Below are 26,496 nucleotides of genomic sequence, written 5' to 3' on the forward strand. Positions count from 1 at the left end.
TTGTTCCTCTCCCTACCCAAAATGACACAAAGAATCAATTGAAATACCCAAGAGATGCACTAACTACAGTCGTATGAGTGACCCCAATGCATGTATGGAGGTTAGAATTCGTTGAATGCCAAGAGGGGAAAAGGTTTCCCACAAGTCACCCTCAGAAATAAGTTAACACAGCATATATGAGAGAAGAGCCACAAAAACATACACCTAGGATGAAGGTAAGGAAACATACACAGCATACATAAGTTTGAAGGAAGGCAAGAATGGTGATTTCAATTCATTATAAGGCCAATGGCCAAACTTACAGTTGCAAAAATGCAAGATAAATACAAGAGAAGTAGGAGAGCATAGAATAGCTCAAGCCAGCAGGGAGAGAACCCTTTACAATGAGGCTTAAAAGCCTTTATATAGAAAAATGGTTACATGAATGATCATGACCCATGTATGTCAGTCTGGGAGTGCAAGGAAGTGCATGCACTTGACTTTTGTACATGCAAGCAACCTAGCCATACCCACAAAAGGCAACCCTGAGAAGGGTGGATTGACTGACCTTCCAAAGTCAGAGTATGCAGACATGACATAAGTCACCACAACAAGCATGGCCCCGTACACCTCTTGACAGAAATCCTGCCAAAAACATTAAATGCACCCCTGTGGCTCCACAAAAGGTGCATAAGTCACCAAAGTTGTCGGAGCATTTAAAGCTTTAAGTGTCAATCATGCCATCCGGAAGTGTTGCCAGCCGGAAAGAAGTCTAGGGACTTCGGAAACTCAGGTTCCCGAAGTGGGGAAGACAAGGAAAGAACTTCGGAACCTCGGGGGTCCGGGGTTCCAGGAAGGAGGAAGGAGAGCAGCAGGGAACTTCGGAACCTCAGAGTTCTGGAGTTCCAAATAACTGAAAAAAGGGCTAAGGAAGGAACTTCGGAACCTCAGGGTTCCAAAGTTTTGGGAAGGAAGAAGGGAAGCAAGGAAGAGAACTTCGGAACCTTGGGGTTCCAGAGTTCTAGAGAAAGGAAGGAAGAAAGGAAAGGAGGGAACTCCGGAACCTTGGGGTTCCGGGGTTCCGAAGAAGGCAAGGGAAAGGAACTTCAAAACCTCGGGGTTCCGGAGTTCCGAGGAACTGAAAAGGAGGCAAGGAAAAGGCGAGACCTAGCAAAGGAACTTCGGAACCTCGGGTTTTGGAGTTCTGGGAAACGGAAGAGAAAGGGAAAGAAAGAGAGAAACTTCAGAAACTCGGGTTTCCGGAATACCGGGAAAAGAAAGGAGAGTAGCAGGGGAAGGAACTTCGGAACCTCAGGGTTCCGGAGAAGGAAACGAAGAGGGCGAAGGAAAAGAACCTCGGAACCTCGAGGTTCCGGGAAAGGAAAATAGGAGAAGGCAAAGGGAAAGAACCTCGAAACCTCGGGGTTCTGGAGTTCAGAGAAAGGAAGAAAAGGCCATGGGAGGAACTTCCTCCGGACAAAGGAACACTTCACACTTCATGATTTTTCTGCTTTCTCCTTGATCAACTAGGGCAGCGCTGGTCCATGGATCGTATCTCTGATCGGTTCTTATTGATGGACCAAGGGTGTCATAAAATGACAACAAAAACCTTGGAAACGCCATATGATCTTCTCGCAATCTTAGCATACATGGTGATTTTGTTCAAGAGAGGATAGAGTGTCTTTCGACATTTTATTTTGTGTTTGGTGGGTAATAAAATGCACACCAACAGATCCCCACTAGGACAGTCACTAATCCTCAGGGGATTGAAGAGTATGAAGTCACCAATCAGCAAGGTTATCGCTGCCCTGTCAAGAAAACCATGAGACCACCTCATAATGGAAGTATATGTGCCATCCATGCTCATAAGGGACAACTCTTGAGTGGCCGGCCTACTAAGTGTATGCTCAGCTTTAAAATTATACTCCACACTTGGGTCCCACATATCATTTGTGTCATCAAGATCAAGAACCTCCTCATCTTCCAACTCAAAGAGTGGATTATCTAAAGTCAAGTCAACACTCATCTCGAAAAGAGAGTTATCAGCAATGATTGAGTATATGTCATCAACTTCTTCAAGACTATAAACTCATGAGAATGGGAAGGTAAATTGCTACTATCCCAACTCAGAATTTTGGAATCCTCCTTAGACATAGCTGCAATAGATAGCTGATTTTCATCAACTCCATGTTCACTAGGACTAACATAAGCATCAGCGCTCACAAAGGATGTAGAGTCATCTTCATTAGCTGATTGGGAGGCGCCTTCAAAAGCACTTGTGTGATTACTCGTGCTAGACAACCCGACCTTTACGTTCCCAACCAAGAAACTCATGACTATCAACTAGTGACTTTGTTCCAAGGTCTGATATACCAAAGGTGATTGTTTGTGACATGAATCCATTGTAAAAACTTCGCCTTTGACACCCAAATCCTGAATACCAACACTAGGAGACACTCCATCACTGACGTCCTCTTGTAAATTAGTTGTCAACTCATGATGAAGCATGGAAGTATAACTACTGCCACAAAAACCAGAATCATAGTCATGTCTATGTGTCATGAAATCAACAACCCCAAGGGGTTGATCCTTTTGTAGCTCCTCAAGAACCAAACTCCCACAAGATGCTGAATTTCTGATTTCTTTGGGGTCATTTATAGACCGCATATGCCCCTCAAGTAGTTCCTTTTCCATACCTTGTTCTTGCACCCTTGACTCTTCTTCTTTCCTTCTTCGCCACTAATATGAACTTGTAGATAACAAATCATCATCCTCAACTGGTATACCCATAAATTGTGTGAATGAAAGGAGGTCACATATCTCCTTAGGAAGAGTGCAATACTTATGGTGCCTGCTCATAATTGCATCATTGAATGCCTTGGCATGAGGCATCTTACTTGTACTTGTTGGTGGAGGTGAAATCTTAGAGTGCCCATTTTTCCTTGAATGTATCTTTTCCTTCGTTGGTGAGGCAGGAAGGAAAATAGGTATTAATCTCCCATCCATAATTCTAGACATTGTACTGACCTATAGCTGAACTTTTTTTTTTCCAACAAGCTGGCAAGTTCGATGCTCTGATACCACTGAAAGATCCCCTTCCGGCTATTCACTAAAAGATCTGATTTTAAAGTCTAAAAATTCTGATTTTCTGATTTTTACTGGGTTTTCAAAGTTTTAAGGTTTGCAATATTTGGTTTTGAGATAGTATGAGTTGAATGAACAAGAAAATGCTAGGAACTGAAATGAGACAACTAAGAATTAATTTGCACATAAAACTGAAACAAACCTGATTATTATTATTATTATTAACTACCAAATGGACAACAAGGAAGCTATACCAGATTTGTACGGCTAGAGCAAACTTGCACAGCCCAAATAATTGTTGAAGAGCTTTTCAACACCTCAATATAACTACTAATAATTCCTGATAAGTTTGAAATATTAACACTTCACATCTGCTACGAAATTGGACTATTAATGATGCTCTTACTGCTTCAACAAACTGTACGGCCAGCTAGGGTATATGGGGTTTGACTGATTGATACGGCTAGCTGAGAAATTGTGAGCAGCTCCTAATTCCAAACCTCCCTACCATTGATCTAAAACAGATCAAGAAATTTATTTCAACCCAAAACTAGGAAATGTGACCCTCCTCTATTTGATGTCAATTTCACCTGGAGATGTACGACCCAGTTGGGAGTGAAAGAATCAACAAATGGTGATATTTCTTCCTTAGATCTGCACTCTACAATTTTGAAACCAATTTTTGCCCTTACAATTGACTGATCTGCAATTTCCTTCTCAATAAATCGATATCCAGCTGATAACAAACTGAAAATATGAGGCTCTTGCCTTCTTGAAGGCTAGGGCTACGTCCAACTCTCACTTCTCCCAAGAGTTTTTGTTCCTAGAAGACCAAATCTGCTGTAGAAATCCTTCTTGAGCTCCAACCTGCAAGCTGATGTAAAATAATAATCTCTTCATATGCAAAAATGGCTGCCTTTATCACTTTTATATCTTTTAAACATGCCTCAAACCCTAATTCGAATTCGGGGTTAGGGTTGTCCTTTTGGCATCATAAAACATGTTAAAATGTTTCTTTTTATTAAAAAATAACTTCCCTTAAGTGGTTTGACCCATTGAGGGTCTAATTCCTCATTAAAAGCGGCCGTATTATTAAATTATAACCTTTAAGTTATAACTTCTAGGGAAATGTGCCAAGGGGCAACTTTATTATAATATAAAGTGATTATATTATTTCACTTTATTATTATTTATTTAATCCAACTTTGGAAATATTTTAATATTTCCTAATTTATTCATAAAATGCCCAATGGACCACAATACAGAAAACTGCTTATAGCCACCTAACTGTGAAGGATGCCTGAACCTCATAGGCCAACTGGTAGTTCTCCCCTAAAATATAGGGATGCTCCTAAAAAGTAGGAAACTGACCCTGTCAAACTGAAACTGAACCCCAATGGTCCTCTACTGTTTGCACCTCTGGAAGGTTTGTCAATGAATTGGGAGTTCCTCCTAAAAAATAGGAGATGCACGCAAAATCTTCAAAACGTTCCTAGAGGTCTCCAGATGCCCCCTAGACCACTTCCAGTCAATCCCTAAAACATAGGGATCCCTCCTAAATTTTAGGAAATTGTTGTCAACTGCTCCAAACTGCCTGAAAGGCTCATGCATGACTCTCTGAGCCCCTGAGTTGGTTCCCTCCACGCTTTGTTGGCCTACGGGAACCAAATAATAGACCAACCCTGCTAGAAATGTTGTCACTAAGGAAGGGCAAAAATTGGGGACATGACATCTCCTTTGAATAACCAATTTGGAGATTTTTCATAATTATTATGATTCAAGCCAACTCCATCCATAGCCATTCATTTTGGCTTAGCATACACATCTCAAACGCTCACTTTGATTTTTGGAGACATTTTGGTATTCACGATAGTTGTTCTTTGGACATGCCTTCAAAGCAACTGATTATAGAAAATTTTAGAGGTTCCTGATTTGGATGGAAGGAAGTGGTAGTTTTAGGTTGGGGTCCTCACAATGGTATCAATGCCATGTATCCTGCCAGCCAATGGGTCAACTATCGAGAAGGGGTCGGTTAATGCATCAGGAGGAACCACATATTGAGTACTCTAGACAAAGACAGATCAATCAGCCAAAGCAACTATAAATTGAAGAGGTGAATATTGTAAAGCTATTTGCAGAAGAGAGAGGCATGGGAGACAGGCAGGATCCCAATGTAATAGAAATATTAAGTGACCTTGCTAGGGGTCAGAAACAACTAGTTCAAACACTCACATGCTTCATGGAAACAATGGCCATCAACCAAAGGACAATCAAGAGAGAAATTGGAACAATAGTCATAATGAGCATAACAAGAACCATGGAGAAAGTAGCAATATCAATGCACTTGTGAACCATTCCAAGACAACCAGTAGAATTACTCCTCGACCATTGATGCCAAACTTAGAGCAAGCTAGACAACGAGGAGGAGTGGATTGGTCGGGCTATGTAAAAGAATACCAAGCGCTGGGAGGAGGATTGACCAACTTCTACAACATTAAAAACAGAAACAGGCCTAGAGCGGAAAGAGGTTCAGGACACAATAGTGATTTAAAGTAGAAAGTGGGTAAGCTATCTATCCCGAGCTATGATGGTTCTGGTAAATGTTTTGCTCATTCATGGTTTCAAAAATTACATACATATTTTCAGCTTAACCCCATGATTGAATTAGAAGCAATTAAGTATGCAAATTTACATCTGGATGGAGAGGCACACGAGTGGTGGTACCACGGATTGGTCATGCTTGGGTATAGCAACATAACCTCTTATGCTGATTTCACTCAAAGATTGATCGACAAATTCAATAAGAAGGCTCCTGAACTACATTTTAGACTCCTCTAAGGCAAGAGAGCTCCATGGATGCATACATATTTGAGTTCTAGAAATTCTCAGTGATGGTGACAAACATTTCGAAGCAGCGACTAATCATGCTATTCCTTAATTGGACAAAGCCATTGCATGGATGGGTCAAAGCTTTTGACCCCTCTTCTTTACATAATGCTATTAAGAGGGCCTGACACATGGAAGGTTTGATGACTATTAAAAAGTTTCCATCAAAACCTCTTCCTCCTAACAAGGACAAGAAGCCTTTCTGTAATGTCCCCTTCTCAATAATGTGCATTCAGTGGTCCATTGGCCTATTCCAGGGACCCGTAGGCTATTTGGAAGGGAGAATTAGGGTTTCCAACTTTTGTGGAGTTCTACACGAGCTTTTTAGGGTTTGTCAGGAGGGAATTCTTTAGTTCTGCTTATGGTTTCCTTATGGGTTTTCCATGAACTCCAAGGTGGAATAACATGCATGTGATTCTTTGGTGAAGTGAGAACTTACTATTTTTAGTAAGCTAGGGTTTGGTTGTTTCGATGATGCAGTTCTCCTGAGCTTTCCAAGCTCTTTCTTTGGGTGAGAAGATCATGTTCGGAGTAGTATTCCTTGACTTACTATTTTTAGTAAGTGGTTGTGTTGAGCATTTCTATTTTTAGCAGTCTCGGTCAAGGTCCTGATTCAGCACAGTTTTGTGGTCTTCATCGCACAACTTCATCCTTGATTTTGGCAATAATCAGTATTTTTGATGAAGATACTTTTTAATATAGTAATACCTTAGGCATGATGTTTTAATATTGAATTGATTCTGATGGACAACTTAGGAAAAAGGGAAATATTAGTTTATCCTAAGTTTCATATTTTTTCTGAGTCAGGTGGGCGCCCAAATTTCATGTTATTGATGCTTTGTAATGTTATTATTTTATAAAATATTGACAGCTTAAAAAGTTCCCCCAAGAGTCTTGGAGTGGGCGCCAAGTCTAGGAAATGACATGAAATGAAATTGGAGCAAATGAAAGGTAATTTGAATGATCCCATATTGGAGGGAAATGCAGTTCGATTTGAGGAGAAAGCTATAAGTATGTGCCTTGGGCTTTCATTTTGGTTATCTTATGAAATTGCATCGTTATGCTGCCGGTTTGGCGATTGAACTTGAAGCTTCGAAGTGTGGCTCCCTAGTATTGCCAGTTTTGTACTTGAGACATAGTACCTAGCTGAGTGGTGTATCCTTGGTGAAGTTTTCAATGAGCAACCTCAGTTTTTCAGTGTGTAATCTCATTTTTTCATTGTGTGGTGTGTTTTCCGGAGTTGCTGGTTTGGTGCGGCTGGAGCGAATATTTGCTCATATCTCCCTGCCTATGCGACCCATCATTTTGGGTATCAGCTCTTTGGAAGCGTACTGGGAAGGCGAACATTCTTCTAGCTTGGCGTGGTGTTTGGTGTGGATTCTGATTTTTTGGAGCAGATCGAACTTTCTGTTGTACCGCCCCCTTTCCTTTCTGCCTTGGGATGTGTGCAGCTGCTTTCCACTCTCTGGAGTTGCAAGTTTGAGGTTCTATTTTGGTTGCCTATGTTATATCTATCATTTTCTTTTGATTTGATGCAATTCCGATGGGTTTTGAGAGAGTTATGAATAATTTAGTTGAATTGGGAATGGCTGGTCTGCATGTTATTGATGCTCAGAATTAGGGACAGCAGTAGCAGTTTCTTTCAGTGTGTTGGATTTGGTGTTTTATCCATTTTGACAGCATTACTTCTGTATTCTATCTCTCTATTTCTATATTGTAAGGTTAGGTAGTAGTACTACTAACCATTTCTGAAGTGTTACTTGCCCACTGCATAAGTGGAAGAGGCCAGCTTAGCCGCTTTCTTGCTCGGTAATTCAGTTTTGAAGTTCTGTCCTCCCACTAAGTTAGTGATTGAGTGATTTTATGTTTGTAATGGTCCTCCCGCTGAATAAGCGGTCGAGTTGAGCTTTTGTTGTGATTCAGTCCTCCCACTAAGTTAGTGATTGAGTGATTTTATGTTTGTAATGGTCCTCCCGCTGAATAAGCGGTCGAGTTGAGCTTTTGTTGTGATTCAGTCCTCACACTGAAACATTGCAGTTGAGTGATTTGTGTCTTGGTGTGTTGTTCTCTTGGCTGGTTTACCACCAAGTTTCTTGTTTACCAGCTAGATAAGCGGAAGGGGCTGGCTTGCCGCCCATTATTGTATTCAGCTTTCACTTGGTTTATGGTGCTAACGATCCCCGGAACACTGTATGCTCTCACCCTCTCAGATTGGGCTCTCGGTGAACAAAAGTTGGAAGGGTTCCTTTCAATTATTCTCAATTATTTCTCTAACCTTAACAGGTTACTGTGTTTGCTTTGTAAGTCTTATTGTAAAATCAAAAAAAAAAATTATTGGGGATATTACACTTTCCTAAAAGAATGGCCGAAGAAGAACAAGTTGGACGATGAGTCCAGACAAGATCTGGAAAGGAAAAAGCTATGCTTCAATTGTAAGGAGCCTTGGGAACTGGGACACAAGTGGCTTGGTAAAGGAAAGGTGCATTACATAGAGGTAGTGTCTGATAGTATAGAAGAAGTGAGATTTGATCATAACCAAGACAGTGGGCATAGCGATACTGAGGAGCAGATAGAGATTATGGAGTCTCCTCCTAAGGAGGAGAAGAGGAGTACCCTTGCCACTATGATTGGAACTCCAAGGTTCAACTTCTTCAAAGTTTGTGGGGTTCTGCAAGGGCAAAGGATCCTTGTGTTAATTGATAGTGGGGCTACTCACAACTTTGTGGACTCTACTTTGGTTGCCAAGAAGAACCTCCAGACTGTGCAATATGAAGGGTTCAATGTCTTGGTAGCAAATGGTTACTAGATCTCCTGATTTTTTTATTTACTCTAACATTATTTATGCCTATCTTGCTTCTAAATGTTTATCAAGATTTTATATTATGTGTTAAGTGTTAGAAATATTATTGTCATTGATGTCAAAGGTGAGATGAAAGGAGGATCAAGAGGATATCTTTTTGTCATGATTTGTGTGTTAAATTTTTGGTGCCCACATTGTTGATCACCCCTCATGGATTTTGGCACCCACATCCTATGCAAGTAACGATAAATTAGTATTTTTAAGGGATTGCTCCTTTTGGGGGAGTTAAAATTAATTTTCTTGTGTTTCAAATGAGGCTGACCCTCCTAGCATGGTTGCCCAATTTGGGAAGCTTTTTAAATAAAATAAATTTATATTATATGCACGTGAGGCCAACCCCTTTTAATGGGTCACTCCTCTTCGGTGAAGAGGTACCTTTTGTGTGGTATAAAAGAAGATGTGTGGGGGAAGAATAACTCAAGCAATTAAAAAATATCCTTCTAGATTTAGAGCAGAAATATAGTTCAATAGTACAAGAAAAAATTAGAAACTTGATTCTTTTTTATGGGGTGGAAAATCAGCGAGTGCTCGCTGAGTCTCATCACGATGGTACCAACTATTGTTATAAGCACAAATAATTTATTAAGATGTTTGTACTGCAATAGGAATATAAATAGTATCAATATGTTAAAGGCATGCTTACAAGAATATGTGAAGCTGCTGATCCAGACTTCAGGCCAACATCATAAGTAGAGAAGTGAGCCCATTCACTTATCTTGAACATCCATCTGAAGAAAACCATAAGAAAAGAAATATTTATTAATTAGTCTTAACATTGCAATCTACTCTCAGACAAGCGGTGAAGTTGCCTCTTTGATTTTGATAGTAATCCAGAAACAAAGACAACTGAAAATCCATTTTGGGGCATCTTTGAACTTGTGCATATGTATAAAACAATATTATTTTATCCACAATCAAATTATTTAGCTCACCCATAGGATGCTTGCTTTTCAGTCAAGAATCCTCCAGTCATAATCTGATTTCCAGTTCCCTCGTCAAAGCATAGGCTAACATGAATCATGTCATTTAGATTGTCTGAGAGACCAAGTTCCTCTCCACAAACCGGACAGTTGTTGATAAGTATTTCCCTACAAAATAGCTCAATATTAGAGAACAATGAAATAATACATAGGAAATTGGCAGACTTGTATCCATGGAAGCTCTGGAAATATGTTGGTGCCTCATTTTAACCTAATATATTCCCTTCAAAAGGTTTTAAAATTTGATACCTAAAGCCCATTAAGTTATCCAATAGACTTGTAGGAAATAAAAATTTGTTTTTACAAATTAGTTTATGCACCTCAATAATAAATTATAACATAATTTTAGGTTACAATTTACAGTCCAGTTTTTTCTTTTCTTATACAAAGCCATTTGTTTCCCATTTTATGTATATAATTCAATCTCAAAAAAAGTAACAGTTTATTTGTGTGCAAATTGATCACACGTTTCATAATTATGAATATCCAAACTCTCCAAACCTTAATTTGAACTGCTGAGGAAACAAGTACTGAAATCAACCGACTCTACAGATAACATATTTAATTGCATAAGGATATTAAATGAGAAAGTTCATCCCCTTCCGATACAAAAATTTAAAACCCACAACTGAAGAATGAATTTGAGTTCTTTAAGCATAAGAATGTATTAATTCTCAAAACCAGCAAAGCATGCTAAAATTCTACTATAAAATGAGTACCTACACCAAGGTATAACATGGTTTGAAATTTTTGATTCTATAGTAATTTCAAAAAGGTTTCTATAGTAATTTAGAGGTCCAGACTGAATCAGACAAATCTGACCAGTCCAAAAACTTCAGCTCTGGGATTTGAATAAGATCCGTCTCAATTTGGTAACTATGGTAATAAGTGCTACCTGCACACTGAGACCCCAATTCATCTCAAGAAGCCCATAGAATAAAACAGCATTCCAAAGGTTTGAAAGTGAAATAAACTCAATTCTGTATAAAGGATCCCAATTCTGGCCTGTAACCCAATTAGAAGAAAAAATGCAATGCCAACAATTTGTTTCCCAAGAAACAACTCCTACCAAATTTAATTGCAATAAACACCTAGTCCCTTATTCAGATTAGAACCATTTTTGTCATGTTCCCCTTTTAGAATTAAAAGAATTTAATAAAGACTTGTAGCCTATTCTTTATTTTCTCTAGGCTAAGGGATAAAATAAGGGAAATTATTTAATAATAGTGTTTTCAGTTGAGCCCAGTCACCATATTTGAAAAGACAACTTAAATATTATTTAATAAAATGTCTGTCTAGATGAGACATTATAAGTCCTATATATTAAATTTATTTTAAAAAAGTGTTTTTTAAGCACTTTAGAACCAAAAAAGGAAATTCAAATTGAGGGCCCAAAAGGAATTTATAAAAAGAGGGCAAATTGATCATTTGAAGTATCCATTATCAGTATTGCATTCAATCCTATTCTAAGGTTTAAATATTGTGTTCATCTTCTCATCCAAAGACTAAAACCCTTGGTGTGTGGTGAATAGGAAGACAGAAACTCTCTCAGTTCCCTTTGTTAGATCAATGGACGAAAACCCTTCTGTCCATGAGGTGATTCCATCCAGTGGTCACATTTGAGTTGAAAAGATCGAAGTATTTCCAAATGGTTGATCAAGCATTTATAAGATTTGTTGATGTAAGAGTGATTTTTCACACCTTGATCACTACTGACCATATCACCTACTGCTATAGTGTCACTACAACACCACTATAGTACATTTGTACTATTTATTGAGATTTATTGAAGATTTCAGATTGGATCAATTCATATTTGAAAGAAAATTAAACTGATATTTTGTTAGTGGCTGTTGTGAAGAATTTTTAGATCATTTTTCTCTTGCATAGATCAACTCTGCATTTTTTAAGGGATTTCTAAAGCATTGTACTATGGTTCCTAACTTCCTAGGTTATAGCATCACCATATATCTCTTTCCAACCACCAAGCATCATTGTTGTCATTTTCCAGGGTTAGATCTGCTGATATATGAGGATTTCAGTCAATGTTGCTACTATTCATGGAAGAGTTTGTGTTATTCATTGTCGAAGATATTTTGCCATTGATGTACACAGTAGAAACCACTGGTGTACACCTGTATTTATGATTACCATCCCTTGTTGGAGGATTGCCACATCTATTAGGAGACTCATTGGGCCTGTTAAGGCTGTCATACCATCATACAACCTCGGAATAAACACCATTTGCTGCACTTGGTCATATTCCTTATTGTTGTTACTGTCACCTTGCTGAAAATTGTAGCATTTGTTAGTAAAAACATTATTAATTATTGTTGGTCATTTTGGGAATTATCTGAATAATATTCATAAGGGCTTCTTGTTTCTGTCACAAAGTATATTTGTTGTTCACAATAATAATTTCAAGTGTTTGACCCTTTTTGGCAGCAATGCAATTATTAATCATTGGAGTAAAAAAAATTTAAAGTGTTAATGTCAGTTTATGACTTAATTACAAAATTAAGAGAATCGGTTGCCAGAAAGTATTATTAAAAGGGGTTTGGAGCACAAAAGAAAATCATTCGAGAAAATATATGATTGAAGAATATTGGAGAGCTCAGGCTTTCAGAAAGTTTGAGGACGAAAACCCTTGAGGTTTCTCAAAGTGTTGGACGGAAACCCAATCTCTCTACTTCATTTCAGAGTTCATGGTTGTTCGTAATGGAGGAAGTTGTCATTCAGATTACTCAGTTGGATTAATGACCGATGTGCAGAAAACTGAGGTTTTCTGTATTTTAATGTTGGTTGTCAAAAATATTATCTGGTCACCTATCATCAATGCTTGGAATATATTGGAGAAATATAGACGAATGTAATTAATATTGTTAAAGACTCTTCATTGGTTTGCTGTAATTGGAAGCATTGCGTATCTCCATTCAGGTGCATCTACTATTGATTTGTGGTAGTTATCAATCCTTTTCATCAGCATATAGTTTTAATTATATCCTTGGTAGAGGACAATTCATTCACGAGATGCTGGTGCAATTCTTTCACTAAGGCATATTAGGAGTGTTCTCTCTCCTTGTTGTGCACGACCTCTTTCCTAGACAAAAGACCGCTAGCCTAGACAAAAGACCATCCCTACAAGCTCTCAAAAAACATAAACCTGCTAAATAGCATGCATAATCACCAAGTGTACAAGATAGTGTTCTCAGATCTACCTTATATTTCAGCCTCCTTGCAACTTCCAGCTAGATATGAAATGACTCTAAAAAAAATAAAGTTCATAGAAAAAATAATAATACATATCAACAATTCATAAGGATTTAGAGAATGTGAAATGCATTGATGTGTAATCCTATAAAATTATATTGTTAACAATCATTTATACTCTCTTGTACTCCACAGTACAATACTTTTGAGTGTTTCACAATCTGTCTTTTCTGTGATCATTATTACTGCTCCTCATAAAACTAACATCAGATAGCAATTACTTGAGAGAGAAACCTTCATGCATGCTAATCCTTAAGGTGTACAATAAGCACAAATTCTACTAAGATGTTAAAATGAAATGGCCAAAAAAGATTCCTTACTTGCCTTCGTGATTGGTAAGAAGGTTAACAAGTTCCTCTGAATCGACTACACCATCACCATCAATATCTGCTTTCTTAAAAATTTCTTCGAGCTTTTATACGAAGAAACATAATGAATTGGTAAGACATTAGAAATTATAATAAAATAAAAGACTACTAGATTTGCTTCGAAGTTGGCAGTACAAATACTGACAGTTTGGTAGATCTTAGTTCCAATCATTAATATACTGACCTTGTGACTTGCCATTTTATTTCCAAAAGCTTTGATCAAATCAGAGAATTCTGCTAATGAAAGCTTTCCATCATCATTGTAATCCTAAACGAGATCACAAACAAAAAATAGAGTGTTCTATTATGCAAGACATCGCATAAAAGTGGCATTAAAGGACATTTCAATAGAAATTATTCCCCCAAACTATTAACTATAAGAATGCTAATTTTAAAATGTTACCACATTCATAAATTTGACAAGGCTTCCAAAAATTACGAAACTGTATTGAAGAGATAGACTTGTTACAACAACAAAATCAAATTTATCCAAGATTTTAGTAGAAGCTACAGAAATCTCAAAAAAGGAAACAAGTCTTAGTACTCTCACCCAAGTCTTCAAATTATTTTTGAAGTTTTAAGTCACCATTTCAGTTTATGCTGTTTTCCTTAGATCCTTAAAATTGCTAATTAAAAATGTGATTACTTGGTGCAGAAGCATGCGGACAGATGAGCAATCAACACCAACAAAAAACAGTTTATTTCCAGTTTGTTTGCTTCAATTTTGGTTTATTTTTTGTTTGGTGTCTCTCTGTTCTATTGGCTGTGATAAGAAAGTTAAAATCTAGCTCTAGCCTATGCACACTGGTTGTTGGTATGTTAAATAGGAGCATGGGCATTCATCAACTCATAGTAAATTCTTGTCAGATGTTGTAGTTGTGACTGCTCTAGATGAAATGTCTGCAAAATGTGGAATTTTACACAACGCACATTAATTCTTATAAAATGCATCAAAGACATAACGTCTCATAGAATAGAAAAAAGTGGTTGTGCAGAGAGGGTGGAATCGGCCTCTATGTAGAATGCTGGGAAGACTTTATCAAAAGGTGAAAGGGCAAGTTCTTAGGTAGAGCCTCAACCCATGTGAGGGGGCTTCAATAGAGTAAGAGAGGGTAGAAGGAAGAACAGAGATTCTGATATTGGAGTGGTCAATAAGAGGCCAGAGCTTTGTAGTTAATTTGTTGCAGATGTGTTGTTGGATTGTAAGGTGAAATTGAATGAAATTGTGTGAACGTTGTGCAATCTTTGTTTTTTTTTATTTGAGTTTTGTGTTAGTAGGCAGAAGGGAGTTTTCTATCTTGCATCCAATGGTATTACAGCCAGAGGTTCTGAGTGTATAGGCAGAGCACCAAACGTGAGGCAGCCTATGCCAGGACCTGTGGGTGAAGAGTGAATTTGTGTGAACAGATCGCAACCATTAGGCAATTTGCACTAGAGAGAAGAGCAAGCAGTTGTGGAAAGATCAAAAGAATTGTTGCAAGTAGGCGAGAATCCCTAAGCAATTGAGAGCTAGGAAGCCATGAAAGAAAGTGTTTTGCAGATTGAAGAGCGTGGGAAGTGAAGGCAAGTAAAAGATTGCAGCAGATGAGAAGAGGATGAGGTGTTTCTTGAGGAAGCCTGTGTTCATTTCGTTTTTGGAGTTATATTGGAAAGAGATCTGTGGGATGTGGAGATTCCCATTGAAGAAGCATAGTTGCAGTCGGTAGGCCAAAGAAGTGAGAGCAGCCCACACATTTAAGAGAAAAGAGAGGATAACATGGTCGCAGTGGATCGTCAGTTGGAGATTGAACATAGAGAATGCGGTGAAGGTGAGAGTACCTCAAAGCTCGAGGTAGGTGATGAGATTCAGAATGTGGATTTGGAGGTCGCAACTGTTAAGTTTTGATGATCAGATTAGATAGATAGAATTCAAACACAAATGCAAAGAATTTACCCTGGGAAAACCTTCCTCTTGAAGGTGAAAAACCCAGCAATAATGTTCCTTATTGTATTTATCAATATAACAAATGTCTTTACAATGAATTGGCTTCACTCTTGAAGCTATATATAAATGGTAACAATCCACAATAGAGAATCTACTATCTGCTATAAGACTCGGTCTTCCTTAGTTAATTCACCAACTGCTGAAGATGAATATCAATGGACTGCTGTAGAATGTACGCACTTTGATCTGCAATAGAAAGAACACGATCTGCTGTAGATGGATGAATCACTGTTTGATGAACACGCACTGTTTTCTGTAAGGATAATACCAACTGCTGTATCAATATAATGCACGACTTGCTGATAATATACTCCGATCTGCTTGATGATCGTCACAGTATTCAAACTGTAGATAGACTGAGAATGCACAGGCTGGGAGTAACAAGACACAAACAATATGTAATGGCAGAATGATATAGCAGGCACGGAGAATGAATCTAAGATAAACACAGCACTTCATGTATCTATTTTTCCAAATGAGGGAGAGCACTTAACATATATACAAGAGCAATGCCTTTTCACCAATAGTCGGCCACTTTACAAAGAGAGATGACTTAAACCAAGGGTGGCAGGATATGAAGATAATCGGTTTGACTTAACCAATGCATGATAATAATTAATATTAACGGTTTGAAATAAACCGCTTCAAGTAAACCGGACTTATGATTGTCTAAGGCCAATAGGCCAATTAGACAATCATACTTGCTATCCCGGCCATGCAAGGAGTCCGACCGAAGCTATTGACATTAACACTCCCTCTTAGCTAGGGAGGAATCCTTCTTGATAACTGAGTCACACAGTGACATTCACCATGGCTACTCCCAGAGAGTAAATACGCACAAGTGCAAAGTCATGACATCCACCATACCTACTCGCAGAGGGTGGATCCACCATACCTACTTGCAGAGGGTGGAACAAGGGCTGGAACCTCAAACTTCTCTCACAGAGAAGAAAGCACAACAAGGGCTGGAACCTCAAACTTCTCTCACAGAGAAGAATGCATAACAAGGGCTGGAACCTCAAACTTCTCTCACAGAGAAGAATGCACAACAAGGGCTGATACCTCAAACTTCTCTCACGGAGAAGAATGCACAACAAGGGCCAATACCTCAAATTTCTCTCACAGAGAAGAATGCATAAACAAAATCTTCAAGACAATGTGACTCCCTCTAAAGCTGGAATGTCAGCCTCCCTCTGAAGCTGAAATGTCAGGCTCCCTCTTTTTAGAACAAGAACCCTTCTGCGTTGACATTTGACCTTTGCTCCTCCTGAGGTGTCCCTATGTCAACTTTCGTATAAGAAGCTAGAGGAGTAGACCTAAATTTACACTCTCGAGCAATGTGGCCATACTTGTCACACCTAAAACATTGAATGTGAGATAAGTCCTTCTTTTTCGGAACTCAATGATGGTGCCTCTAGTGGGCAAATGAGCAATCACTACCAACCCAAAACAATTTATTTCCAATTTGTTTGTTTCAATTTTGGTTTATTTCTGTTTGGTGTCTCTCTATTCTATTGGTTGTGATAAGTAAGTTAAAATCTAGCTCTAGCCTATGCACTCCGGTGGTTGGTCCATTAAATAGGAGCATGGGCATCCATCAACTCAAAATAAATTCTTGTTAGATGTTGTAGTTGTGACTGCCCTAGATGACATTTCCGTTGAGAACATGAGAGATGGGGGAAAGGTGAATCAGTATAACATCAAACTTTTACCTTTTTCAACTTAGTAACAAAAGCACATAACTTAATCCCAAAGCATATTCGTTGCATATTAACATTCACATCGATCTAACTATCATGTAACACAATAGAACACAAGATATATATGTGAAAACCCTTACAAGAGAAAACCACGGCAAAATATCTTCCTTATATATAGAAAACTTCTTATACAAATCCATATGTATCAACCCACGAGAGGCACCAACCCTCATTTTTTTTGTGAGACACTTTCGCACTAGAGGCACCAACCCATCATTCAAATTTCCACCTTTTAAAGGATGATGGATGATCCTATTCTTCACAATTTCACCATAGCTCACTTCTTCAAACTATTGTAATCTCCTTCTCAAATGTTTGATAACCTAGTCATAAATCTGCCACAAGGTGATCACAAACTCTTAAAATAAATTTGCTTTAAGACTCCTTATATTCTTCTCATCAAATCTGCAATCTTATCTTCTCATGTTCTCTTATTATATCTGCATTTCATTGAGGAACATACTCATCATTAATAGAATAATTTGGCTTTTTATATTTCGCCACACCCAACACACACTTGTACTTTCTACCACTACACTGTTGTGTTGCACACGCACAAACCATCTCCGATAGGGACCCCCTTTGTTTCTATTAGCTTCACCAATGTTTCGAGGCAATTTTGTCCTTTTGAAAGAAGTATGGAGCCTAGGCCAAAATGCATCCTCTAGGCATAGGGAACCACAAAGTTGAATAGGGCTTCAGGTGGAATGGCTCTAAGGAAGTCATTGTCAGATTTTGACATTAAACCATAGGGCATTAAGAATTTTTCATTAGGTCTGAACTTACATTGCACCCTAGGAGCAAGCGAGTATGGGAATTCAGAATCAAGGTGAAGTTTGAACGTGAGGAGAATAAGGTGAATACCTGCCCATAGGTCTTGTTGACGTGTTTTTTATGACATCTAACACAGAATAAAGTTACAAACACTCACCTTACTCTCTCTTGATCAAGGTTAGGCCGTATGGTAAGATTGCAAAAAAGATCAAACGGCTAACTCCAAGGTTCCTTTATACATGAACGTCACTCACTTGGCCTGATGTGCTATGCTGGTAATCCAAGGGTCCTTACGTTTGGATCGTTCTTTCACTTCTTTGTTGTGGCGTGGAATTTCATCATCAGATATAGCAATTTGGTGATGCTTTTGCTTTGAACAAACTGAATTGGAATGAACAGAAATTAAAGAGTAAAGGGCTTAGGAAAGCTATTCTAATCTAAGAACTCGGTAGATAGCAATGCTTGGGATAGGATCAACCATACTTCACTTCGCCACTAGGAGACAACTACATGAAGTAGGTGCAATCTTCAAGGGTTGTGTCGAAAGATTTTAAGTCATTAATGAATACCATCAGAGAACAATACTCATTCAATAATTCAGATTAAGCGCACACATAAAATAGCTCATTCCAACCTTGCACTATTGATAACAATCAGCTATCAACAAAAGGTATGAGCAAGCAATCTTCTCCTTAACACACTACAATCAACCTCATTCATCTAACTGCTTGAAAAATAAGACTCTACTCTAAGTGAGGAAGGTGAAACCATGCAAGTTCTGAAAAAATAACTTAAGTGGACACCATCAGAGAACAATGTTTCACTGTTATTATCTCAAAAAACTTATCGCAACAATTTCATACAAATCTCCCTCCCTTTTACAAATGAGGGGGGTCACCCCTTTATATAGGCTTCAAGCCACCATTACATGCAAAACCCTAATTAAGGTTTGCCCCAAAAGATTCCAACACATGATGCAACAAGGTGGGAATATTCATTAAACGCCCACTATTCCCCCTTTACAATAAATTCCTACTATCTAAAAATAGTACCTTCTATGCATTAAATGTGCCATCATCCACCAAGTTCGCCCAACATGCAATAAATGTTCCTCCATGTAAAATCGCCCATGATGCCATAAATGCCCCATCATCTCCTAAATGTTACGGCTGCGTGCAAAAAGAATCTATCATGAATGTGGCGGCTACATGCAAATGAATCTGTCAGTTCAGCATGCGTTGACCTGGCTGCCACTTGGCGGGAAACCCTTGGAGAGATAAAATCTCATCTGGAAAGAATTTTCTTGAAGTTTCGAATTTTCCTTGTCTTGGAGAAGATTCTCCATCAATTTTCACCATCTCCTATTTTTTTAGGAAATTTTCCAAATTTGAGTTTTGGGGTCCACGAGTGAGAAAATTCTCTCACGATTCCAAATCTGCCATTATTTTGATTTTTTATGCCCAAAAATGGATTTTAAAAAGAAAATTCTGAGGGGAATTATCTTTTTCTGTTCATCCATTGTTGACCCTCAATTTTCTCTCTGCCTTGGAAAATTTTGAATTCCTTGACTTGGGCGCTAATTCCACTTTATGATGGAATTCTTCATTTCTTTCATTTTCCAAGCCTACTTGATTTTGGCGCCCTCTTGACCTCTTGGGCGTCGTTTTGCCCTGATGGTGGAATTTTGGATTTGTTAAGTTTCCCATGACTTGGTCAATTTGGCACCCTTCCTCATGCATGGGCGCTATTTTCACTGTCAAGGAATTTGGCATATTTGGAATTTTCCTTGACTTCTTCATTTTGGCGCTTTCTCCTTCCTCAGGGCGCCATTTCACACTGAGCAAGGAAATTTGATGTTTTTGAATTTTCCATGCATTCCTCGTTCTAGCACCCCCAGTCTGACTTGGGCGCTAAATGCCACTAGTGGAGGAATTTGGAGTCTTTTAAGTTTTCCACGCCTTAGTCAATTTGGGGCTCTTCTTCTTCCATGGGCACTATTTCACAATGAGCAAGGAATTTCACTATTCTCTCATTTTCCCTGGCTACTCCATTCTAGCGATTTTCTCCATTCCTTCGGGGCTATTTGAGCTTGAAGAGGGAATTTTGAAGTTTTGAAGATTTCCACGAGCACCTTGATTTGGCGCCCTACTCCATCCTTGGGTACCATTTTTCACTTGGCAAGGAATTCAACATTTTTCAAGTTTTCCATGGCAATGCCATTTTAGCGCCCTTGCCTAGACCGGGGCGCCATTTTCACCTCCTCGTGGAATTTTGTGATTTCTTAGTTTTCCATGGATACCTTGATTTGGCGCCCTACTCTTGATTTGGGCGCCATTTTGCCTTGAGGGAGGAATTTGATCATTTTCACTCCAAACTCAGCCAAATTTGATCATCTCCTTATCAGGATGCCATTTCAGGAATATAGATGGATTTCCAAACTTAGATTATTTTCAGGTTTTCCACTTCTGGAAGGCGAGCCCACACTTAGCCATTTTTTATCAACTTTGCCTGCTTTTGACTTTTCGGATTTAGACGAATCTTCAGGAATGTTTAGTCTTCAATGTCTATTTGCGAGAAACCTACCACAAATAGACATTCCAAAAATAGAAAGTACTTCAGATTGAATGACTTAGAGCAAAACAGGATGCAGAGACACTATAAATAGAAACTTACTAAAAATAGTAAGTTGGATTTTCGATGAAATGAATACATTCCGGGAGGCAATGAAATCCCTAAAAAATAGGAACTTTCTAAAAATAGAAAGTTGCTGAGAATTCACTCAAATTTCAAGTGTCGGATCTTTAGAGGGTCCTGACTCCATTGTAACTTTCAATTTTTGAAAATCCTAAAAGAAAACCTCTAAAATCTAAGACTGAAGATAAAACCCTAAAACTGACAAAACAAGCCCTAGACTTACCCAAAATCTCTCAAACGAAAAGCAAACTTGATCGAATTTACCCTACTCACTCGCAAAAGAGAGAGGCTGGAGAGACTGCCGCGAAAAGACCCCAAAAGAGACAAAACAAATGACCGAGAGGGCCTAAAAATTAGGGGTCCCCGTTTGTAATGAGGCGATGTGTGAAAACGTCACAATAGGTCTGAATTTAAAGATCAAACCCCACCTTAGGTAAGGAGGGAGAAGGGCCTTCAATGGTCAAATGTGATCCTAAGGTGGGCAAAGAGCAAAGTCAAAATACCTCAAAGTATTGACCAGCCCAAACTTAGAAGTGGATTTTGGAGTTTTCCATCAAAATTCGGTGCTTGCACTCTAGGTGGGAACAAGGCCTAATCAAAAGAAAAACCTATTCTAATATCAACTTTGCTCATGATCTCCCTAAACTCGGTGAATGGAAGAAGTTCAAGAATTTCAAGAAATGTTGTCATGACCAAGTTTCATGGCCTAAAGTTCGGTGGTAGCATTAAAGTTAGGAATTATCCTTATTCCCAAATGTGTTCAGTTGTGCCTTGCACACACTCCCCGTCTTTGACAGGGACCCCCTCCCTTTTGTTAAAAGATAGATTGGGCCCAAATAATAAGCGATAACATCCATGAGCAGCTGGTGCACTTGGAGGAGAAAAAGATGTTCACCATGTCCTCCTATGTGGTGTACATGTTGGCTCAGCATTCTAGGCTTATCGAGCTGATCCACCTTGGTGAGATTGGGAATGGGGAAAGGAAAATGAAGGTTCATGGGTGCTACCCCCAGCTGCACTATCATAGCATTGGCCAAAGGGAGAGGAATAACACATCATATGCAATAGGCCAGTACGAGAGGGTGAATGATGCCTTCACGATGCAAATGGTCTGAATAATGCAAGAAGGATTGTAGCAAAGGTTATCCAAGCAAGCAATAGCATTGGTGAAGCAATATGAATCCTGGTTTATATAGTTCCCCAAATTCTCCTACTGGAGAATTTTTGGATTTGAGGGCTCTCTGTATCTACTCTGTCATGTCCCCTCCTTGATCGTTATATATAAGAGCAATTATTATTATTAATTAATAGTTAATATAATAATTAACAACGAATGATTATTTGAAATTTATTTATTTATTAAATATTATTATTTAATTAACATTTTTTAATATCTATTACTAATAATATTATTGATATATTCAAATAAAAATAAATTAATATTATATTATAAACATAATTTACATATTCTAAATCAAATTCAGATAGGTAATAAAAGCAACAGTGAATTTATTAGAAATTGAATTAAAGAGAGCAGCTACCCAAGAAGACAAAGACAACTCAAAAAAGTATAATCACCCAAGGAAAGAATTTACAAAGTAGGAAATACGACTACAGAATATTAAGGAGGTTATTGTGCAGCGATTTAATTCTTATTTTTAAATGAAGGGATAGAGATTAAAGGTAGTTGATTGTGCTTGAGAAATATAATAGTGAATTACATAGCAAAGGTAGCGGTCGATATGCTTAATAAACGACGACGGTAGAAGCTATTAAGAACAACGACTTATGAAGACAAAAGTCAGCGACTTATATGCTTAAGTCAAAGACTTAGTAAAAGATGATTAAGGAAGCAATATATCTAGAAGGATAGCATTTAAGCTATGGAAGATATTTGTTAATTATTAAAATTAAAAAGGAGATTGTCTAGAAGACAACGATCAATTATAAATGACTGCCATTACAAATATAAGTAGCGACTCATTACCCAAGTACAAAGTATAATTGATTAAGAGATTAAAGGATACGACCCTTCCCCTCCACGGGGTATTAAGGAAGATCGCCGCAGGGCTGTGGAGGGAGAGAGGGAGGCAGCGCAAGGTGTAAGGAACACTGTCAACAGCAACAAGGAACTGCAGACCAGAATTTACTACGGCAGATGCAGATAGGTAAAGATGTCACAATGTATATATAAGGGAATATAGTTAATAAATATTCTAATATACGTATTAATGAATATCAATAATGAATATTAGAATATATATATTAATGAATATTATTAATAAATATTTTAATATATATATTAATGAATATTAGAATATATATATTAGTGAACATTATTAATAAATGTTTTAATATATATATATTAATGAATATTAATAATGAATATTTTAATATATATATTAATGAATATTAATAATGAATATTTTAATATATATATTAATGAATATTAATAATGAATATTTTAATGCATATGTTGAGGAATATAAGTAACGAACATTTTAATATATATGTTAACGAATGGTTCTTAGGTGTTAATGAAAATGTATGAACATAAGTAATAAATACATATCAATGAATAGTAGAAATATATGTTAAAGAAATAAATGTGAATATTGATTTATGAATATATGTTAGGGAATACATGTTAAATCAGGAATATGTAAATGTGATTATGGAATGGAAAATAATAATCAAATGCAAAAATGTATTATAAATGTGATTACATGTTGGAGGCTATAGGGAGGAAACTCACTTAGTCTAAGGGAGGGATTATGATAATCCCTAGGGCAGTATATATACTGAATATCTATATGCATATATATGATTTGGTTGACTAAGTTCATCCAAGAAGAGACGGATCTGGCTGGTCCCCTCTAAGGACTTGGATGATGAGATGCATCATCCAAGGCAAGGAATTGACATATGGTTTTCCTTGGATGGCTTGGGTGTAAGAAATTACAACCAAAACAGGAATCAAATTTACCTTCGATTTCCTGGATGGCTTGGGTGAAAGAAATGACACCCAGGACAGGAATCGAATTAACCTTCAATTTCCTAGATGGCTTGGGTGTAAGAAATTACACCCAAGACAAGAATCGAATTAACCTTTGATTTTCTGGATGGCTTGGATGTAAGAAATTATATCCAAGACAGGAATCGAATTCACCTTCGATTTCCTGGATGGCTTGGAACCAAGATGGGTTTCAAGAAGGCGAGCTTCACGGCCGCCCAAGGACATATCTACGTATGGCATTCGTATCCTTTTTATTTGATGAGACTTGTGATTATGTTAATTAAGAACTTTAAAAGTTAAAAGATTAGTTATATATATATATATTTGTTGTATTCTAACAATCTGTTTGCAGGACAGTAATCTCTAACTAGCAGGGACACTAATACTCCCCAAGTACCCTACAGACAAATTGGTCCTCTTGGAGGTTACCAGATAGGCAAGTGCAGCAGGAAAGATACTAAGAGAGAAGAAGGTCATAGAGGTGTCATTTCCACTGGCAATTGGAGATAGGGACATCTATGTGAAAACCGCTGCCCAAGCAGATCAATCAGCGAAGGAACTAGTGGTATACGGTTTACAAGAGCACACTAGTCAGAAAAGATTTGATCCTACTGGACTAGGACGGAATTCCTATGGGAGGCATTACAAGCACAAGGCAAAAAAAGAAGATTATTGGGCCAGTTGCGGTGATGACTTTGAGGTCTGGAGAAGGGAATGTTCTCAGTTGAGCCTGAACCAAATAAGGATATATGAATGATGGAGATTGCTTGCAGCATCATATATATGACTCTGTCAACGATCAACTGTCGGCCTTAATATATTGGTCATAGGATCCAATCACCAATTTGGAAGTGATAATGAGGGAGCCAAAAGTGTTGGTGTTGGAAATAAGCCACACCCAGACCAACGATGGACTGGTCCAAGAGAGGCCAGTAGCCCAGTGGTAGAGCACTCCAGCAGCGTATGGAAGGTCCTAGGTTCGAGTCCTAGCTGGTCAATGTCTCAACATGGTATCAGAGCCAAGTTCAGGCTGGGAGCCCCAAGCACACGAGAGGTGTGGCTTAAGGGGGGGTGTTGGTGTTGGAAATAAGCCACACCCAGACCAACGATGGACTGGTCCAAGAGGGGCCAATAGCTCAGTGGTAGAGAACTCCAACAGCATATGGAAGGTCCTAAGTTCGAGTCCTAGTTGCTCCATGTCTCAACAAAAAAAATATATCGACACCTGGATACATCAGCGAACTGAAGAGCTAATGCGTGAAGGTGTGAAGTTTACATATAACTTGATAGTGGCCCTGAATCACAATCCTCTAAAAGCAAAGAGGAAGCACAAGCTGCAACCCAAGGGGATGAGGAAAATGAAGATGGCAAAGAAGAGCCCCAAAGGAAAAAGAAAAAGAAAAAGGCTAGCAAAGAGCCAAAGGCGTCTAGGAAGTGTAGAAGGAAGAAGAACTCATCACCCAAGGTTCCTACTCGCAAGAAGCTAAAAATATGTAATGACCACCTTACTTTTTTTCAGATTTTTAAGCACAACAAAGCATCCGTTAAGGTTACGAAGAGAAATACAATACTACTAAAGAGTAACCCTTCCACTTTATAATCATCAAGAACCCAATGTGGGGAGGTGAGAGCATATGGTGAATAGGGGATCGTTAGCTCCAAAACAAACTGAGAGTACAATGTCGGGCGGCAAGCCAGCCCCTTCCGCTTGTCCAACGGGCAAGAACAACTTAATGTAAAAATCACTCTACCACTTTTCAGCGGGAGGACAAGTATTACAATTCTGAAAGTAAGATCACTCAACCACTTTTCAGTGGGAGGACGGTTATTACAATTCTGAAAATAAGATCACTCAACCACTTATTCAGCAAAAGGACTATGAAACCAACTGAGAGTGACAAATAGGCAGCTAGGCCATCCTCTTCCACGTTTTTCAGTAGGAATACAAAATGTAAAATGCAATTAAACAAGGCTGATTAGTACTACTGATTTCAGAGTTACAATGAGAGCATTAACTTGCAGATTACAATAGCAAATGGATATCCAGACACCAAAATGTTAGGAATTGATCCTCTAACAAAAAAAAACTATCCAACATATGAAAAGAGTCCAAATAGGAAAATAACTCGAGTCTGATATGAAGATCAGTAAACTGAAATAATAGACCAGCAAGAATAGAAGTCACCTAAATGCTCACAACTTCGTCCACACAGCTCTGAAAGACTAGAAACCATATGCAAATAGTCTCTAGAGCCAAGGTGTCAAAAACAAAACCAACTAACTGCTGCAACTCGGATCAAACCATCAATGCACACTTTCCAACGCACCCTCCAGCATGGTACGGCCAAGGAAAAAGGGCGATCTTCTCCATAAAATCCAAAACAGCTCCAAAAGTCACAAAACTTAGCAAATTGAATCGCCTAGCCATGAGGAAAACATAGGACGAATACCCAAAACTGGCAGCTGAACTCCTAGAGACTTATGAACGAATTTCACTTTCAGCTCCATACAACCAACAAACTCCAAAACTGAAAACAACACTCTAAAATCATAGAACAACAAATATCTTCATCTTCATTGAGCTCAATCTGCTCCTCTGAATGAGAATCAGTCACAATATTCAGCTAAGGGCTATCTTTCAAGCTTGAAACTGAAGGAGACTAGGAGGTAAGCATCCCTTGAACCAAAGTCTGAAAAGATTTCGGCAACACTTCGTTATGATAAGCAATAGATACCAAAAACAAGAACCCAACACTCTTATTTATAACTTTTTAAAGCTCCAAATTCAAATTCAACTCCCTCCAAATTGTCATGAAATGAAATGAAATTACATCCAATTTG

At 38.2% G+C, this 26,496-nt stretch overlaps 1 protein-coding gene across 3 annotated transcripts in view; it reads right to left on the bottom strand.

Moving 5' to 3' along the window:
• Positions 1–26,496, bottom strand: part of LOC131044884 (phosphatidylserine decarboxylase proenzyme 3) — a 265,342-nt gene that overhangs the window by 169,957 nt on the left and 68,889 nt on the right. For all 3 annotated transcript variants that reach the window (XM_057978357.2, XM_057978356.2, XM_057978355.2), the window contains 4 exons: positions 13,612–13,695; positions 13,380–13,471; positions 9,742–9,897; positions 9,453–9,537 (listed from right to left, as the gene is read on the bottom strand). In XM_057978357.2, coding sequence (XP_057834340.2) covers positions 9,453–9,537; positions 9,742–9,897; positions 13,380–13,471; positions 13,612–13,695 — 417 coding nt within the window. The remainder of the gene's footprint in view (positions 1–9,452; positions 9,538–9,741; positions 9,898–13,379; positions 13,472–13,611; positions 13,696–26,496) is intronic.

Source organism: Cryptomeria japonica, chromosome 1, assembly GCF_030272615.1.
Source record: "Cryptomeria japonica chromosome 1, Sugi_1.0, whole genome shotgun sequence".
Classification (NCBI taxonomy): domain Eukaryota; kingdom Viridiplantae; phylum Streptophyta; class Pinopsida; order Cupressales; family Cupressaceae; genus Cryptomeria; species Cryptomeria japonica.